Genomic DNA, 20,132 nt, shown 5'->3' with positions numbered 1-20,132 from the left:
TTGATGCTCCTCCGGGGCCTCCATCCCGGAAAGGGACGAGGGGGCGGAGAAGCTGGTTTGCCGGGAGCCAGACTGGGGCGAGGAGGTAGGCAAGTGGACGCTGAGCGAGCCGAGGGCCTCTGCGCCCCAAGTCCCCAGTTTCAAGAGGGGAAGGTGGAGGGATTTGCAGTTCTGACCCCCATTTGGAATGCTCTCCCCTTTCCCGCCTGGTGCTTGCCTGTTCATTTCTAAGGACCTAGTGGGGGCGGGGAGGGGTCACCTCGGGAAGTGCCTGGAGTCTTGCCCTTCTTCCCTCCCAAAGTGCAATTGCGCAGTTCCCCTCCGGGCTTCTGGATCATTAAAGACAGTTAGGAACTGGATAGACTGGCTTTGATTTCTGGCCTGGTCACCCCAGGTGAACTTGGGCTGGTTACATAAAATCCCCAAGCTTCAGGATCCTCATCTGTCAAAAGAATTAATAGTGTGCAGATCATAGGGCTGTGGGAATTAGGTGAGTCAACGCCTTGTAAAATGCTTCCTGCAGTGCTTGTTTTATAGTAAATGTTCCATAAATACTACTTTCCCATGGGGAAGGAGAGAGAAGGATACTCTTTACTTTAGAAAGGCTTTATTATATCAAGCAAGACTTAGCTTTTGTAATCTTTTTAAAAAGGTATACAAAAAGGGAATGTGGCTCTGGAGGAGATCCACCCGAGTCTAGTTAAAGTACTCAACAGAAGAGAAAGGTTTGGCCTAGTGATAATGGCTGATATTTGCTTACTGTGTGCCAGCCACTGTGCTATGAGCTTCAAATGCATCACTACCTTTTTTTTAATCTTCCCTAACAACCTAGTGAGGTAGCTACTAGTATCCTCATCTATAAAGAGATTGAAGATTAACCACTTGCCCAAATTCACGTAATTAGTAAGTAGCAAGACAGGGATGGAAACCCAGGTCTGTGTATATCTCAGTGCTTTCGATGCCATTTTATATCCCTTTTCTAGTAGAGAAAAAAAAAAAAAACACTCCTTTCTCAGACGAGATTTTTTTTTTTTTCCTTCACAAAGTGTTTTTGTGACGTAAAAATTAAATTAAAAATCTGGATCTCAGAGCACCGTCAGTCTAACAAGGATAGAGTATCTGGAATGAACTATTCCAGATTAACTATTCCAATTAACTATTATACCCTGTTCCTAGGAACAGGGGTAACCAACTCACCCTGGTTTTAGTACTGAAAGTCTTGCAAGCCAGGAGACCCCCTCAGTACTGGGCAATCTGAGACAGCTGGTCACCCTTACGAGTGTTGAATTTCCTGTTGGTCCTTAAATTGATCCTCTCAGGAAAGGTCTGGCATTCACTGAAAACTGACTTATGCATGGCCAAGCATTTCTTGTGGGGTTAACTCATTAAGTGAGCTAATAATGTGTTATAAAATAGTGTTTGGGATACAGTATGCTCAAAGAATGCTATTATTTAAGGGAGAGGTGAGAGATACTCAATTTATGATAGCATAAAAGAAGGAATATGAGTTAGTGGAAAACTGGTTTTGAGTGTTATGTACTTGTTTGCCTTTGTAACTTCTACACTGTGATAGCAGAGCCATAGCAGTTGAGGAAAGTCATGCCCAAAGCTGGACTTATGCAGTTAAAAGCCTGAAACCAGGGCAATGACAAACTGATAGCGGCCACTAGTCAGTTTGTTATTACAACAAAGGGCACTTATAGTGGGTTAGGAACTGCCATGCTGGTAGAAAGCAAAAAACGTAAGGTGAGACATGAGGAACATCAACTTCAGGAAATGCCAAGTTCCTTTTGGGACAAATCTTTGGGGAGGAATTCCACCTCAGGAAGAACTGAACAATATGAACATTCCTGAGGTCCTGAAGACTTGGTTGCATGAATTGTGCAGCATTAGGTGATAGAGCCTGCCTTCCTCCCTAGCAACCAAACATGCTCTCCACTGTCTCCTGCATCTTAACCATTCCGGTCTCCTTGGCCAGTTGTACTGCTGGCTTCTACTTCTGTTTCAGGCTGACTTCTTTGTAAGCATAATCCTCGGACAAATACAAAGCAGTTTAAAAAGAAAAGACCTGGGAGAAAAGTATTGGATTCTAGTTCTGGCTCTTAAACAATGTTTTATGGTCTTTGGTAAGTCTGGATCTTAGTTTCCTCCAAAATAAAATGAGAGGGGATGCATTAAATTTGCTCTCGTTCTGTCATTACATGCATGAATCTGTGACGTTTTCTGGTAGAGCATAAGGATAAGGAAATGGCACATTCTCTGTGAGCCACTTTAAACCAAGAAGTTGTATCTTTGTAGCCTTAGTACTTTATTACAATGTCTGTCAGTAACCACTGATGAAATTTGTGGTTGGGATCCCAAAGACCCAGATTTGAATCCAGTTACTGGTACTGACTTTTGGTAACTGAGCAAATCGGATTCAAAGCACCTTCAGATCCTCCTCTGCAAAAAACCTAGAAGGAGATTTACAACAACCTTACACCTCTTCAGAATTAATGACTATGGGAAAACATCCAGTTGTGCAGATTAAAGAATTCTGTTGGTTTCAAGATCCTGGATTATCCCAGTTCACTAAAACTCACTTCTTAGGCAGGTACAGGATGAACATGTATTGCTTGCCCTAATCTTAGACAAAAACCATCTAGAACAGACTGTGATTCTTTCATCCGCTTTACTTTGTGATGAGATTGTCCTGAAACCTTTAGCCTGGTACGGTGATTCTTTCTGGCTAATACAATTATCAAACAGGTATTGCTGCCTTACTTGGCAAGAAACCAGTTTAAGAGCCCACTTGTTTCCTTTCTGCAAACCAGGTTGGAGGCAAGTGTCTCATTCTGGCAGCTGAAATCCTGTAGAAATCCTTAGAGAACCATATCATAAAGCCTCATTCTCTTTTAGCTGATTAAAAAAAAGAAGGGATGCCTTGGTAGCTCAGCGGTTGAGAGCCTGCCTTCGGCCCAGGGTGTGATACTAGAGTCACGGGAGCGAGTCCCACATCCAGCTACTGTGGGAAGCCTGCTTCTCCCTCTGCCTGTGTCTCCACCTCTCTCTGTGTGTCTCTCATGAATAAATAAAATCTTTAAAACAAAACAAAGAATATAAATGTACAGCCCACATACCTGGTGTGTTATGATCCCTTTATTCCTTAGTCAATAAAAAATTCATTCATACTATTGCTCATCTTTAAAATATATATATCAGAATGTTTCAGAGACATTTAACCATTTGTAATTATAAATTAAGTCATTTTCTTTTCCCCTCACCCCCTACATTAGTGAGATTCTGGGTTGGCACTCCAAAGACCGTTCTGGCCTACATATTTCCTGGGCCATTTCTTCTACCTGGTGAGATAAAAAGCAAGTGAAGGCAGTTTCCCTATCAAGAGCGGCTGCTGCTTTGAAAAAGTCTTTAGGGTCAAATCTCTGGCAACCTGACTCTGAAGCCTGCCCAGTTCAGAGAGGGGCTGGGAGAAAGTCAGTTTGCTGCCCTCTACAGGCTGCACTCAGTGAGCTTCGATTGTTTAGAGGAAGAATGGAGGAGTCCTTAAGTATCTGAAAAGAAATGAAACAGGTTAATGCTGAGTAAGCCGAGAGTGGGTAATGATGGTGAACATCAGCCAACCACTGAAAAAACCACAGCATTTAGGGCATGTAAGGATGGTCACCGTATCTTGTTAAATGAAAACAGGATGCGCTAAAATATGCATAGCTTGATTTGATTTTTGTAAAAACATTTAGTTATACCAGAATGTTAAGTTTTGGTTATCCTGGTGGTGAAATAACGGGTAATTTGTATTATATTCTTTTTACTTATCTGTATCATCTAAACATTCTACAATAAATATGTATTATTCTAGTAATAACCTAGTTTAAAAAGTGTGTATGTGGGATCCCTGGGTGGCGCAGCGGTTTGGCGCCTGCCTTTGGCCCGGGGCGCGATCCTGGAGACCTGGGATCGAATCCCACGTCGGGCTCCCGGTGCATGGAGCCTGCTTCTCCCTCTGCCTATGTCTCTGCTTCTCTCTCTCTCACTGTGTGCCTATCATAAATAAAATAAAATAATTAAAAAAACAAAAATTAAAAAAAAAAAAGTGTGTATGTTGGGGCACCTAAGTGGCTCAGTTGGTTGAGCCTCCAACTATTGATCTTGGCTCAGGTCTTATCTCAAGGTTGTGGGCACGCTAGGCATGGAGCCTACTACTTTAAAAAAAGTGTGTGCAAAGGGGGCTTCTTTGGTGCTAGTCTAATAGTATTCTGTTCCTTCATCAAGATGCTATGTGTCTTCATCAAGCTGTCCACTTATAGTACATGCACTTCTCTGCATGTATAGTATACTTCAATTTAAAATTGTTCTTAAAGAGTGGTTGTACAGGAACTTTCATTCATTGGTGGGAATCCAAAATGATACAGCCACTTTGGAAGGCAGTTTAGCAGCTGCATACAAAACTAAACATAGTTTTATCGTGCAATTCATCCATCTTGCTCTTTGGTACTTACCCAAATGAATTGAAAACTTAGGCCCACATAAGTTCTCTACTCCTCAAAAACGCACACACGTTTACAGCAACTTAATAATTGCCAAAGACTTGGAAACAACCAAGATGTCAGGAGGTGAATGATAAATACTGTGTGAGTGTACAGGGCAAAGGAGACTATGGGAACACTCTACTTTCTGCTCAGTTTTGGTGTGAACCTAAAACTCTTCTAAAAATTAAAGTCTCTTTTTAAAAACTGGTTGTACCTCTCTTGGAATATACTAAAAACTATTGAATTGTGTAAACTGTATGGTTTGTGAACTCTATATCTCAATAAAGCTTTTTAAGTGGTTATATTCATAAAGTAGATAAAAAGTACCAACACATGCTACAATATGGATGAATCTTGAAATTACACCAAGTGGAGCAGCCAGGCACAAAAGGCCACATATTACATGAAATGTCTAGAATAGGCAGAAATAGATTAGTTGTTGGCAGGGACTGGGGAGTGGTGGTGGGGATGGGGAATGGGGAGTGACTGCTAATGGGTACAAGGTTTCTTCTTGGGATGATGAAAATATTCTGGAATTAGTGGTGAGTAATGTACAACTTTCTGAGTGTACTATAAAGCAACTTAATTGTATACTTCAAAAGGGTGGAGTTATGTCTCAATAAAGCTGAGTGTGGAGCCTACTTAAAGATTCTTGCTCTCCTTCTCCCTTTGTCCCTCTCTCCTCCCTCCCTCATGAATGAGTGAATGAATGGCACGTGCCTAGATCTGGAACATTATAGTTTAATGCATACTTAAAAATTAATTTTAATTAAGGGGTGTCTGGGGGCTCAGTTGATTAAGCGTCCAACTGTTAATTTTGACTTGGGTTGTGGGATCAAGATGGAGTGGAGCTTCACACTCAGTGGGAAGTCTGCTTTTCTCTCTCTCTCTCTCTCTCTCTCTCCCCTCCTTCCTCTCCATCTCCCTCTCCCTCTCGCCCTTTTGCCCCGCCCCCACTCACACACACATGCGTGTGCATACTCTCAAATACGTAAATAAAATTTTTTAAAAGATTTTATTTATTTATTCATGAGAGAGAGGGAGAGAGAGGCAGAGACACAGGCAGAGGGAGAAGCAGGCTCCACGCAGGGAGCCTGACATGGGATTCGATCCTGGGTCTTCAGGATCAGGCCCTGGGCTGAAGGCAGCACTAAACCGCTGAGCCACCTGGGCTGCCCGTAAATAAATGTTTTAAAAAATAATAGTCGGGATCCCTGGGTGGCGTAGCGGTTTAGCGCCTGCCTTTGGCCCAGGGTGTGATCCTGGAGACCCGGGATCGAATCCCACGTCGGGCTCCTGGTGCCTGGAGCCTGCTTCTCCCTCTGCCTGTGTCTCTGCCTCTCTCTGTGTGTGTGTGACTATCATAAATAAATAAAAGTTTAAATAATTAATAAATAAATAAATAAAATAAAAGTCCAGGGGATCCCTGGGTGGCTCAGTGGTTTAGCGCCTCCCTGCGTGGAGCCTGCTTCTCCCTCTGCCTGTGTGTGTGTGTGTGTGTGTGTGTGTGTGTGTGTGTCTCATGAATAAATAAAATCTTTTTAAAAAAATAATAATCCATTGGGTGCTGACTCTTGCTTTCGGCTCCGGTCATGATCTCAGGTTTATGAGATTGAGCCCCAAGTTCAACTGTGCCCTCAGCGAGTAGTCTGCTTGAGATTTTTCCCCTCTCCCTCCCCTTTTGCCTCTCTCCCTGCTCACATGCTCACACTTCTCTCAAATAAATAAAAATATTTTAAAAATAGGGGATCCCTGGGTGGCTCAGTGGGTTAGTGCCTGCCTTCCGCCCAGGGTGTGATCCTGGGGTCCCGGGATTGAGTCCCACATCGGGCTCCCTGCATGGAGCCTGCTTCTCCCTCTACCTGTGTCTCTGCCTCTCAGTCTGTGTCTCTCACGAATAAATAAATAAAATATTTTTTTTAAATAAAAATATTTTAAAAATAAGTAGGGGTACCTGGGTGGCTCAGTTAAGTGGCTGCCTTCCACTCAGGTTGTTGGGGTCCTGGGATCAAGCCCTGTGTCAGGTTCCAGGCTCAGTGGGGGAAGTCTGCTTCTCCCTCTGCCCTTCCCTCCCACACATGCTCTCTCTCAAATAAATAAAATAAAATAAATGAATAAAAATAATAAGAGAATAACAAACTTGGGATCCCTGGGTGGCGCAGCGGTTTGGCGCCTGCCTTTGGCCCAGGGCGCGATCCTGGAGACCCGGGATCGAATCCCACATCGGGCTCCCTGTGCATGGAGCCTGCTTCTCCCTCTGCCTGTGTCTCTGCCTCTCTCTCTCTCTCTGTGACTATCATAAATAAATAAAAAATTAAAAAAAAAAAAAAAAAAAAGAGAATAACAAACTTAGTTTTAATTAAGAATGGCCATACAGGGACACCTGCGTGGCTCAGTGGTTGAGCGTCTGCCTTGGGCTCAGGCCATGATCCCGGGGTCTGGGGATCAAGTCCCACCTTGGGCTCCTTGCAGAGAGCCAGCTTCTCCCTCTGCCTGAGTCTCTGCCTCTCTCTGTCTCTGTGTCTCTCGTGAATTAACAAAATCTTTAAGAAAAAAAAAATAGAATGGCCATACATTAAAAAGCCTAGAACTTTCTATATTTTGTCAGTGCTCTCAGTTGAATGGAAACTGGTATCTAAGAAAGCCTTTAACTTACCTTTAATAGGATTAAAGTGAAAGTCCCAGTTTCTGGCTCAGGAACATCAGGTTGTGGTCAGTGTGGGTCTATCAAAGGCAGCAGTTCTCCACAAGGAGAATCCAATTTCAGACATGCCAAGTCATCCGACCGTGTGGGCCCAATGTTAAGTATTGCAATTGGGAGATGCTTCTCTCGGGCAGTGAGGATAAACCTGTAACCGGAGTATACCTTACAAGAAGAAGACACAGGTCTCAATGCAGGAAGAGAGAAACCAAATAGGGAGCTACCCCGGGGCTCTCTATCCCACAAAAGGGGCAGTTACCACCCTGACCAAGGCAGATACCTGCAAGGATGATCCCACTACCAAGAGGGAGTCGGCTTCTTTTACACGCCTGCGCACAAAGTCAACCCTGTCAGGGTTCACTGTGTCCCCGAAGAAAACGACATCTGGTTTCAGGGGGCCTCCACATCGAGCACAGGACGGGACCTGAAAGCTCTGTACCTGCTCCTCTGTGAGAAATACGTCACCATCAGGAGCCAGGCCATGGGCCTCAGCAATCCAGGTGGGGTTCAGGGCTTCAAAACGCTCTTGCAACACCCCCCGAGGAATCTGTGCACCACAGTCCAAGCAAAGGACCCTGAAACCAAAGAAGAGGCTGACTGAATGGTTGGTCTGGGGAGGCCTGAAGCTGCCAAAGACATCTCATCCCTGACGTTTTTAACTCCTCCAACATTTCTTGCCATTCCTTTTTTTTTTTTTTTTTAAGATTTTATTTATTCATTCATGAGAGACACACACATAGAGAGAGAGGGAGGTAGAGACACAGGCAGAGGGAGAAGCAGGCTCCATGCAGGAAGCCCGACGTGGGACTCGATCCCAGGTCTCCAGGATCAGGCCCTGGGCTGAAGGCGGTGCTAAACTGCTGAGCCACCCGGGCTGCCCGTCCTTGCCATTCCTAACAGCCATTCTTTCCCCCACGTTAGGAATCCCTTCTCATGACTTTTTTTACCACTTCTCACCTTCCTTCTACTGCCAACCTTGTAGAACAAGTAGTGTACATCTGTTTTCCTTACTTACACTACTCCCTGCTTATCCTCGTGGCTCATTTTTATCCTTAATAAAACTGCAAATGACTTCCTTAGTGGCCAAACCAGTGCTTTTCCCTCCTTCCCTCTCCTTCCCTCTGGGGTGACTGTTGCTGTCCATCACCATCATCTCTTTAAAACTCTCTCCCCCTTGGTGTCCTTACCCAGTGTCTTCTGTGTCTCTTCTTACCTCTCTAATCATGAGCTCCAAGAGGGCAAGAACTCTGAGTCCTTTGACCACTGTGCTATGCCCACCACCTCGAACAGTGCCCACAGACAGTGGACGTTCACTAAATAGCTGCTAAAAGAAAGAACAAAAGGTGGTTTAGTTGATTTCTTCTCTACTCCTCAATCTTCCAGCCAGTTTTCTATCTTCTTCACCCTGGGGATGCTCCATTTTCACTGCTGCAATGCCTCTGTGCTAATGGTCCCCTCCCCTGTACAGAACTCCACTGCTTGGGGCAGCCTGGGTGGCTCAGCAGTTTAGTGCTGCCTTCAGCCCAGGACATGATCCTGGGGACCCAGGATCGAGTCCCACATCGGGCTCCCTGCATGGAGCCTGCTTCTCCCTCTGCCTGTGTCTCTGCCTCTCTCTCTCTCTTAAATAAATAAAATCTTAAAAAAAAAAAAAAAAAACTCCACTGCTACTCTACCTCCCAAACTCCCAAGTCCTCTTGACTGTTCCGTCCAGCTTCCCTCTGTCTTCACCTGCCCCTCCCCAACTTCTCCATCACCATCCTTTCTCCAGTTACTTGGGTTGGAACCCTTGGGAAAACTTGTTACTCATTTGCTCCTTTTTATCTAGTCAGTATCAGATTATGCTGATTATTTTACTTATTAGGCCCCCTAACAAGGGGTACCTGGCTGGGTCAGTGGAACATGTGACTCTTGGCCTAGAGGTTGTGAATTTGAGCCCCACGTTAGATAGAGAGATTACTTAAGAAAATCTTTTTTAAAAAATGGAGGGTACCTGGGTGGTGCAGTCAGTTTAGCATCTGACTCTTGGTTTTGGCTCAGGTTGTGATCTCAGGGTCATGAGATCAAGACCCTCATTGGGCTCCCGACTCAGTAGAAAGTTTGCTCAAGATTCCCTCTCCCTCTGTCCCTCCTACCTGTGTGTGTGTGTGTGTGCTCTCCTCCTCTAAAATAATTAATTAATTAATTAATTAATTCTATCTTGAAAAAACAGCCCCCTATGAAATGACAAGTCTTAGATTTATTTTAAAATATTTTAAGAGGGCAGCCCGGGTGGCTCAGTGGTTTAGCACCGCCTTCAGCCCAGGGTGTGATCCTGGAGACCTGGGATCAAGTTCCGTGTCGGGCTCCCTGCATGGAGCCTGCTTTGCCCTCTGCCTGTGTGTCTGCCTCTCTCTCTCTCTCTCTCTCATGAATAAATAAATAAATAATCTTTTAAAAAATAAAATATTTTAAGAGACACGGAAAGGGGATAAATTAGACATCATAAAATCTTTGTATCTGAGTGATGGTATGTGGAGTTCATTATACTACTTTCCTTTTAGGAACATTTGAAATTTTCATCATGAAAAGAAAGTTTTAATGGACCCATGGCCATCATTAACTCTTGAATTCCCCTGGTACCACCTAGATCTAGGTCCTTCAGGCTGACCTCCCTGAGCCACTCTCTCTAATCCTGTGTGGCTTTCCTCAAATGCTATTTTTATCATGTTGCTTTCTTGCTCAGAAACCACTAATATTCCCCTTTGGTCTCTAAAGACAGACCCAAATTGCACTGCACTATTTTCAGACGTACCCATGATCTGGGTCTAGACTTCCCAGACAATCTGATTTCATAGTAGTCCCCACAGATGCCAGGCCAGACTCCTCTGGGCTCTACAAGTCCTCTTCATTTTTTTTTTTTTTAAGATTTTATTTATTTATTCATGAGAGACACAGAGAGAGAGGCAGAGACACAGGCAGAGGGAGAAGCAGGCTCCATGCAGGGAGCCTGACATGGGACTTGATCCCAGGTCTCCAGGATCACGCCCTGGGATGAAGGCAGGAGCTAAACCACTGAGCCACCCGGGCTGCCAGTCCTCTTCATTTCGAAAGCCCTCTCCCTTCTTTTGCTAGTCAGACCTGAGCTAGATTTAAGCCCCACCTTTCCTATAAAAGCTTGACCAATTACTCCAAGCTTTACAAAACTGTTTCTCTGAACTTGCAAAACATGTCTATGAAAGACCTCATGATTTGGGCAACCCTGGTGGCTCAGCGGTTTAGCGCCGCCTACAGCCTAGGGCATGATCCTGGAGACCCAGGATTGAGTTCCACGTTGGGCTCCCTGCATGGAGCCTGCTTTTTCCCTCTGTGTGTCTCTCATGAGTAAATAAATAAAATCTTAAAAAAAAAAAAAAAATTAAAGACCTCATAATTTAACAATTGTGTGAAGTTGTTTATTGTTAAACATTATTATTTTTAGATCCCTCCCCCACTTCAAAGAGATCACAAAGTTCTCACATATAAAATTCTCACATTGGGGCAGCCTGGGTGGCTCAGCGGTTTGGTGCTGCCTTCGGCCTGGGGCGGCGTGATCCTGGAGACCCGCAATCGAGTCCCCCATCGGGCTCCCTGCATGCAACCTGCTTCTCCCTCTGCCTGTGTCTTGGCCTCTCCCTCTCTCTCTGTCTCTCAGTCATTAAAAAAAAATAAAATAATAAAATAAATAAAATAAAATAAAATAAAATAAAATTCTCACATTGTATATATTGGTTTGACCCCTCCACACCACCAGGTAGCACACCACATGTTGTAGGCACCCAAGATATATTCTATTTTTTTTTAATTTTTTTTTTTTATTTATTTATGATAGGAACACAGTGAGAGAGAGAGAGGCAGAGACACAGGCAGAGGGAGAAGCAGGCTCCATGCACCGGGAGCCCGACGTGGGATTCGATCCCGGATCTCCAGGATCGCGCCCTGGGCCAAAGGCAGGCGCCAAACCGCTGCGCCACCCAGGGATCACCCAAGATATATTCTAGATTGGCAGGAGGATCTCTGGGGCTTAAAAATAAGAAAATGGTTTCCAATTAGCTTCAAGTTATTGCCAGGGCTACATGTGTTCATTCCATCAATATTTACTGGTTTCTGACTATATGCCAGACTGTACTGTGTTCTGCGTGTCTAGGACCAGATATCCACCACTATAGCCTATGCTGTTGACACTCTGCACATAGTCCCCCCAAAATACCCTTCAGGCTAGCACACGGTTCTCTTATAAGCAACTTCCTGCATCTCTCTTAGTGTGTTCACTGGCCAAGGAAGCCTTTTCCAGAGCTGCAGAGTCAGTGTTAGGGAATTAATTCCCCTAGACTTACCCTCAACCAATGAGGGATGAGACATGATGGACAAATACCCCAGTTTCCTCAACCTTCAATGAGACAATTCTGAAGCATGCTCTAAACGGTCAGAGGGCTCCTCAAAGGATCGAGCTTTAGCTTACCAAAGCAGTAACCCATTCATTAATTTACCCTTTTCTTGGCTTTTCTTCCCTACCCTGTTTCATTTCCCCGCTGAGTTTGTTCCTCAGTGAGTTTGCTGAGATCGACTCCACAATAAACAACTTGCAGGGGCACCTGGGTGGCTCTGTCAGTTAAGCATCTGCCCTCAGCTCAGGTCATGATCTCCCGGAGTCCTGGGATCAAGCCCCACATCAGGCTCTCTGCTCAGCGGGGAGCCTGCTTCTCCCTCTCCTTCCCCCCTTCTTGGGCTCTCTTTTGCTCTCTCGAGCAGGTGCAAATAAATAAATGAAATATCTTTTAAAATAAATAAATAAAACAACTTGCTCCAAATCCTTTTCTCAAGGCCTAATGAAAACAACAGCGATCAAGATAGCCACGGTCCCTGCTCTAATGGAGCCCACATTTCTGCATTCAAACCATTTAGACCTTCCTGCACCTGTGCATGCAGCCATGGAGTTCCGTCAGGCGCTGACTCCCGGCTTTCGTGTGCAAGGCATCCACATTTTGGGTCACCAGCCAGTACAGCTTTCCGAGCCTCTCCCAGTTGCTCAAAGCCCAATGTGCAGGGTTAGGCTGCAGGGAGGAGAACCGAGGCCAGCCTACAAAGTTTCTCGCCCAGTACCGCTGGCGGATTGGAGCACTCCGTAGAAAATCCCCATGCTGGATGGGTTTCTGCTTAGTGCGAGCATAAAGTCCCACTTTTTCTGACCTGTAGTCTGGGATCCCCGACTCAGTGGAGATTCCTGCCCCTGTCATCACTAGGAGTCTCTTGGAAAGAGTGACGAAGCGCTGTAACTCTTTGACCTTCTCAGGGTCCAGAGGAGGACTTGATGGCACAAAGAACCCAATGGATCCGCGTGAGTACTGCCTGCTGATGTTCACCATCAAGAGGCCTTTTGGTGCCTTTAAAGTCAAACCCAAATTCATCCTCGTTCTACAGAGAAAGAAACCTGATGTGAGAAACTTGGTTTTAAAAATTAAAACAACAACAACAACAAAAAAAAAAACTGAGGCAACCATCAGCTGATAAATGGATAAACAAAATGGGGCTTATCTATACAATGAAATGTTATTTACGTATAAGCATGAAGTTCTGATCTATGCTACAATGTAGATAAACATTAAAAACACTACATTAAGGTGACACCTGGGTGCAAGAAGCCCAATGTGCGACTCGATCCCGGGACTCCAGGATCACGCCCTGAGCCAAAGGCAGACGCCCAACCTCTGAGCCACCCAGGCGTCCCTCCTTCACTTATTATTTCAAAGATTTTATTTGTTTATTTGAGAAAGCAAGAGAGAGCATTAGCGGGGGGTAGGGAGTTAAGGGGAGAGGAAGACTCCCTGCTGAGCAGGGACCCTGACACAGGGATCAACCCCAGGACACTGGGATCATGACCTGAGCTGAAGGCAGACGTTTAACCAACTGAGGCACCCAGGCACCCCTCTCCTGCACCTATTTCACCAATCTTTTCATCCCTTCTCCCCTCTGGCAACCACTAGTTTTTTCCCTATATTTAAGAGTCTGTTTGTCTCTCTCTCTTTTTTTTTTTTTTAATTAGCCGACATGTAGTACATCCTTAGTTTCAAATGTAGTGGTCAATGTCTCTTTTTTGTTCATTTGTTTCGTTTCTTAAATTCTATACATAAGTGAAGTCATGTGGTATTTGTCTTTCTTGGACTTATTTCACTTAGCATTATATCCTCTAGATCTATCCATGTTGATTGCAAATAGCAAGATTTCCTTCTTTTTTTGGATGAATAATATTTCTGTGCGTGTGTTGACATTTTCTTTATCCATTCATCTACGAATATATTGCTTCCATCCTTGGATTGCTTCTATGTCTTGGCTATTGTAAATAATGCTGCAATAAACATAGAGGAGCATGTATCTTTTCAAATTAATGTTTTTGTTTTCTTTGGGTAAATACTCAGTAGTGGAATTACTGGATCATATAATAATTCTATTCTTAATTTTTTTAGGAACCTCCATACTGTTTTCCACATTAGCTGCACCAGCTTGCATCCCCACAAACAGTGCATGAGAGTTCCTTTTTCTCCACATCCTCGCCCACACTAGTTATTTCTTGTGTCTTTGATTTTAGCCATTCTGGCAGGTATAAGGTGATATCTTATTTATAGCTGAAAAGTAAAGGAGCACCTAGGCATTAACCATCAATAGCTTCCTCCACTTTCAACATCACAAAAAAGAGAGTCTGGTCCTCCCTATTGGCAGTTAATCTTTTTTGCTCCTATATATATAAAGAGTGTATATATATAGAGAGGGGGGGGGCGCCCCTCTTTTGAATATTTTAAAGACTTAAAAGATATGATCAGAAAAGTGAAGAAAGGAGGAAGAGGGGATTCCTGGGTGGCGCAGCGGTTTGGCGCCTGCCTTTGGCCCAGGGCGCGATCCTGGAGACCCGGGATCGAATCCCACATCGGGCTCCCAGTGCATGGAGCCTGCTTCTCCCTCTGCCTGTGTCTCTGCCTCTCTCTCTCTCTCTGTGTGACTGTCATTAAAAAAAAAAAAAAAAAAAAAAAAAGGAGGAAGAAGGCGGTGGCGGCGGTGGCGGTGACTGAGCGGAGCCCAGTAACAGGATGTTGGTGTTGGTATTAGGAGATCTGCACATCCCACACCGGTGCAACAATTTGCCGGCTAAATTCAAAAAACTGCTGGTGCCAGGAAAGATTCAGCACATTCTCTGTACTGGAAACCTTTGCACCAAAGAGAGTTATGACTATCTCAAGACTCTGGCCGGTGATGTTCATATTGTGAGAGGAGACTTCGATGAGAATCTGAATTATCCAGAACAGAAAGTTGTAACTGTTGGGCAGTTCAAAATTGGTTTGATCCATGGACATCAAGTTATTCCATGGGGAGACATGGCCAGCTTAGCCCTGTTGCAGAGGCAGTTCGATGTGGACATTCTTATGTCGGGACACACACACAAATTTGAAGCATTTGAGCATGAAAATAAATTCTACATTAACCCAGGTTCTGCCACTGGAGCATATAATGCCTTGGAAACAAACATTATTCCTTCATTTGTGCTGATGGACATCCAGGCTTCTACAGTTGTCACTTATGTGTATCAACTAATTGGAGATGATGTGAAAGTAGAATGAATTGAATACAAAAAATCTTAAAAGCCAGGCCTGTCTTGCTGTTTTTTTTTTCATTCCCATGTTCAAATCAAGTAATTAAACATTTATGTACCACAAAATTGTATCACCTTTATAATATTTTGCAGTAAAATATCGTCTTCTGTTAATACAATGTTCTAAGCTTCTTGTAAACTATAAGAATATATTCCATTTCCATATATGATTTCTATGAAAAAAATGTCATCACACAGTAAATGGTCATAATGTTCAGAAAAATTTATCCTTGTAAATATCTTCAAAAGTTGGTATCTGGAACTTTACTATGAAAGTAGTGCATGAGGAAAAAGAATTTAGACTTGTATACATTTTTCTCTTCAGTAATAAACAGTTAACTTTCATTTATAAAAAAAAAAAAAGAAAAGTGAAGAGAAAGGGGCACCTGCGTGGCTCAGTTGGTTGGGCATCTGCTTTTGACTCAGGTCGTGATCTCAGGTTCCTGGGATTGTGCCCTGAGTTGGGCACCCTGCTCAGCAGGGAATCTGCATCTCCCTTTCCTTCTGAACTTCCCCCCTAGTCAGGTGCACACGCACACGCTCTCTCAAATGAATAAATAAAAAAACCTTTTTTTTTTAAGTGAGGGGAAAAAAAAGAACAAAACAGTTTGAAGAGAAGCTAAAATGTGGAATGTTTCACATTAAAGGTAGATAATCAGGTAGCCCCAGTAGCTCAGCGGTTTAGGGCCTGCCTTCAGCCCAGGGCATGATCCTGGAGACCCCTGATTGAGTCCCGTGTCAGACTCCCAGCATGGAGCCTGCTTCTCCCTCTGCCTGTGTCTCTGACTCTCTCTCAAGAATACATAAATAAAATCTTAATAAATAAATAAATAAATAAATAAATAAATAAATAAATAAATAAGGTAGATAATCCAGACCATACTATTTCTGGTGGCAGACTGTATACTTTTATGAACAACCTACTGATAATGAATTAGTGACTTCGGTATCTTGAAGGATGGCACCCAAATAAACATCTTTCACTGAGTGCCTGGGTGGCTCAGTTAGTTAAGTGTCTGCCTTTTTTTTTTTTTTTTTTTTAATTTATGATAGTCACAGAGAGAGAGAGAGAGAGGCAGAGACATAGGCAGAGGGAGAAACAGGCTCCATGCACCGGGAGCCCGACGTGGGATTTGATCCTGGGTCTCCAGGATCAAAGTGTCTGCTTTGGCTCAGGTCATGATTCCAGGGTCCTGAGAGCAGGGAATCTGCTTCTCCCTCTCCTTCTGCCCCTCCCCCTGCTCATGCACTCACACTCTGTCAAATAAATATCTTAAAGGAAGAGTATCTTTCACTGGAAATGTACACCTTCCACCCCCCACACGCACACACACATCTAGAGTATACTTATAATTTTACTTTGTAATTCAAGTCAATCTTTTGTATAATTTGGAAGACTGTGAGCTAGCTCAGGATCTGAGAACTTAAGAATGTAGTGAACACTGGGGCTCCAGGCTTATAGGAAAACTAACTCTTGCCAGGCTTGTGCTGGTAAACTACCTTCTCCCACCACTGTCTCCCTCCCCCCAAAAAGGTACAAGAAAATAATGCCATCAAGGCCAATTTCAGGCTACCAATGGTTTAGCAACTGGCTAGCAAGTCCCTGAATATTTAACAACTGGCCCTCACCAGTAAAAACTAATTCCAACACACCTTCCTGAGTCTAACCCAAAACAACAAGGCTATCTTTTTAATAATTTTTTTTGGTCAAGAATTTCTAATACCTTTCACAAAATAAAATCTCCACACTGGACTATTTCATAACAGCCCAAGTCAAACTTGTCCTTTTGACCTCTTAAGAACCTACAATCAGGATCGAGTCCCACATCCAGCTCCCTGCATGGAGCCTGCTTCTGTCTCTGCCTCTCTCTCTGTCTCTCATGAATAAATAAATAAAATCTTTTTTAAAAACAAAGGGCAGCCCCGGTGGTGCAGTGGTTTGGTGCCGCCTGCAGCCCAGGGCGTGATCCTGGACACCCTGGATGGAGTCCCATGTCAGGCTCTCTGTATGATGCCTGCTTCTTCCTTTGCCTGTGTCTCTGCCTCTCCCTCTCTCTGTGTCTATGAATAAATAAATAAAATCTTAAAAAGAAAATAAACAAACAAACAAACAAAAAAATCCCTACAACCAGAGCTCTCCTATGCCATGGCCATCAGATGGAAATTCTCTCTCCCAATGCTTGGGTATAGTTAGTTAAGCGTCCATCTTCTGCTCAGGTCTTGATCACAGGGTCCCAGGATGGAGCCAAACATCAGGCTCCCTGCTCAGTGGGGAGCCTGCTTCTCCCTTTCCCTCTGCCTGCTGCTCCCCCTGCTTGTGTTCTCTGTCAAATAAATAAAATCTTTTTAAAAATTCTCTCTCTCCCCCTCCTTTTCCCTCTCCTTTTCCCTGCCCCTCCCCTGAGCACAAACTCTCTCTCTCTCTCAAAATAATTAATTAATTAATTAATAATAAGGGAGTGTAAAATAAAAGTTGGTGAAGCCAGATTCTAGCATAACGTGAGGCCTCTTCTGCTTTTCCCAGTAAAATCTCGTTGGTCAGAAATTATTTCTTATAAATCTCAAAAGATTAATGGCCCACTACCAATATCTTTTAAATCCTTTAATAACTCATTGTTATTCCATCTATGACTACATCTAAAGACGTCTCCATCTGAGGACTACCTTTATAAATGCAGTTACTCCCATCCCTTGGGAGACCATGTGTTCCATAAACCTACTTCCCATTTCATAAATCAGAAGTATTTCTTGAGAAACTAAAGAGCAGGGACGCCTGGGTGGCTCAGCGGTTGAGCGTCTGCTTTCGGCTCAGGATGTGATCCTGGAGTCCCGGGATGGAGTCCCACAGGGGGCTCCTGCATAGAGCCTGCTTCTCCTCCCTCTGCCTATGGCTTTGCCTCTCTGTGTGTCTCTCATCAATAAATAAATATAATCTTTAAAAAACAAAAACAGGGCGGCCCTGGTGGCTCAGTGGTTTAGCGCCGCCTTCAGCTCAGGGCGTGATCCTGGAGACCTGGGATCGACTCCTACGTCGGGCTCCCTGCGTGGAGCCTGCTTCTCCCTCTGCCTGTGTCTCTGCCTCTCTCTCTCTCTGTGTTTCTCATGAATAAATAAATAAATTATTTAAAAATAAATAAATAAAAATAGAAAACAAAAACTAAAGAGCACATGTGAATTCTAATGTGCCAGGTGCTGACGAAGTCGTTACTCATTTTTCAGATGTATGATTTTTATGATTTTTTTTATTTATTAACGTAACGAAGCACATGCATATCTTTTATTCTATTTCCCCCATATTCTTTCAGTTTACCCTTAATTGCAAACACTGCTACTTGGGACACAGCACAATAGTGACACCTGGAACGACATTCTACCCCAGCTTTGTAGCTGTAAAAACAAGGCTCTGCAATATTCCTTAACATAATGCGGAAATTCTCTAGTGATACGCACCCCCCAAGTGAACATTATCATATATGCTTGGCTTTCCAGACCTAGATCCAGGACGCCGATTTCTCTCAACATTCCATAGCCTAGTCTGGATCCCTGAGCCAAAGGGCTCGGGAAACCCTGCCGAAAGCACGCTCTATGAGAACAGCAGCTCTCCGCCAGGTACCACCAAAGTCAAGGAGTTAATTCGGTACCCCTACAACTACCCCCCTACGTCTAGAAACCCGCAGCCCACACAGAACACACTCACCTCTCTCGGTTGAAGCGACACTTTACGACTGACGACGCAGCTGCCTGGCTACTTTTGCATTTGGGGAAATGTAGTTCAGGAGGCGGAAAGTGATGCTTGATAAACTACAAGTCCCACAATCCTCTGGGCTTCACAGTTCAGGGGCCCAGATTGTCTAGTACTGCCACCTGTCTGGTTTTCGTGGCCAGAGGTTTTGAACCTTGGTTGGAGATAGATCGCTGTCTCCTAAACTAACATTCAGCATCCCTTTAAGAGAAGTGGTTAGTTTCCATAACAGTGTGCTCGGTGCAAAATAGTACATCCAAAAAGCACTAAGTTAGGAATTCATTGTTAAGGTAGAAGCTTTAATAATGGATCTAGATTAGGGACGTCTGGGTGGCTCAGCGGCGGAGCATCTGCCTTCAGCTCAGGGCGTGATCCGGGGTCTGGGAATCGAGTCCCGCATGCGGCTCCCTGTGAGGAGCCGGCTTCTCCCTCTATATCTCTGCCTTTCTCTGTGTGTGTCTCTCATGAATAAATAAATAAAATCTTTTTAAAAAATAAAAACTAATGCCTACGTCTCATTTACAGAGATTCTGACTTAATTGGTCTAGGCATCAAGTTGGTTTACAAACTTCTTAGTTGTTTCTAATATGCAGCCGATGAGAACCTTTGTGCTCTTGCGATACCAATCAATTTGCATTTAGAACATAATCAAAGGCCAGCTAACTAGGACCTTGAAGACCACCTAAGAAATAGCTTCCCCTATTTTATTTTATTTTTATAAAGATTTTATTTATTTATGAGAGACACACAGAGAGAAGCAGAGACCGAAAGAAGCTGGCTCCTCGTAGGGAGCCTGTTGCGGGACTAGATTCCCTACTCGGGATCACACCCCTGAGCAGAGAGCAGCCACTCAACCACTGACCCACCAAGGCACCCCACTTCCCCCATTTTAAGATAAACTGAAGTCCAGAAGAGTATTGTAAAAGCTGGAGTCCGAGTTTGACTCCTGGTCCTCTCGTTGAATGTATGGAGGTAAATATTGGTAAAGTCACCCAGTTCAGTAGTTTGGGAGAAGTGCCTCCAGCAACAACTCAGATAGGTCACCTTGCTAATCACTTGACATGACAGCCTTTTGTGTCTTACTTAACCTGACCACACTGGCTAAAAGAAAGGACCAAAATGTAGACTGAAAATTTTTACTAAGTCAAAAAAAAATTGTAATTAGGAATATTTTCTGCATTTATGGCTGTTTGACCAAAACCTATTGAAATGCCAAAACACTGATGTTCCCCCAGCCAAATTTTGTTATAAAAAATTTCCAACCCATATTGTTTTTCAGCTTGCCAAGTGGACTGAGCACCATTAATCGAGAGACTGCTAATACAGAGCTATTGTGCTTTTAGGTCCCAAAGAATCTCAGGTTCTGGGGAGAAATGAGCTGACTTTTCCATTTCTCTTAGTGCTGGAAACTCATTCCATGGAGGATGAAGTCATCCAAGGCAGCTGGTGAAACACACAATTTCACCACACCAGGAATTAATGACTAAGTCATTGATTGGATCA

The 20,132-nt window shown here is 43.8% G+C and overlaps 1 protein-coding gene and 1 pseudogene across 2 annotated transcripts; one reads left to right on the top strand and one right to left on the bottom strand.

The window, feature by feature from the left end:
- Window positions 1-590: 590 nt before the first annotated feature.
- Window positions 591-18,640, bottom strand: SIRT4 (sirtuin 4). 2 transcript variants are annotated; one of them, XM_026015847.2, is made up of 5 exons: window positions 18,585-18,640; window positions 12,163-12,660; window positions 7,508-7,802; window positions 7,183-7,392; window positions 591-3,551 (listed from the first exon to the last, which is right to left on the bottom strand). In XM_026015847.2, exons 2-4 carry the CDS (start codon window positions 12,651-12,653, stop codon window positions 7,240-7,242), a joined length of 939 nt encoding a protein of 312 aa, XP_025871632.1. In that variant the 5' UTR covers window positions 12,654-12,660; window positions 18,585-18,640; the 3' UTR covers window positions 591-3,551; window positions 7,183-7,239. The 2 variants fall into 2 exon arrangements, with proteins under 2 accessions (XP_025871632.1, XP_072579083.1); XM_072722982.1 differs by having other exon boundaries at window positions 12,436-12,660.
- On the top strand, window positions 14,264-15,232 carry LOC112932881 (vacuolar protein sorting-associated protein 29 pseudogene; annotated as a pseudogene).
- Window positions 18,641-20,132: the final 1,492 nt, after the last annotated feature.

The sequence above is a fragment of the Vulpes vulpes genome, chromosome 10, assembly GCF_048418805.1.
Source record: "Vulpes vulpes isolate BD-2025 chromosome 10, VulVul3, whole genome shotgun sequence".
Lineage (NCBI taxonomy): Eukaryota > Metazoa > Chordata > Mammalia > Carnivora > Canidae > Vulpes > Vulpes vulpes.
This window is presented reverse-complemented; position numbering and strand designations above follow the sequence as displayed.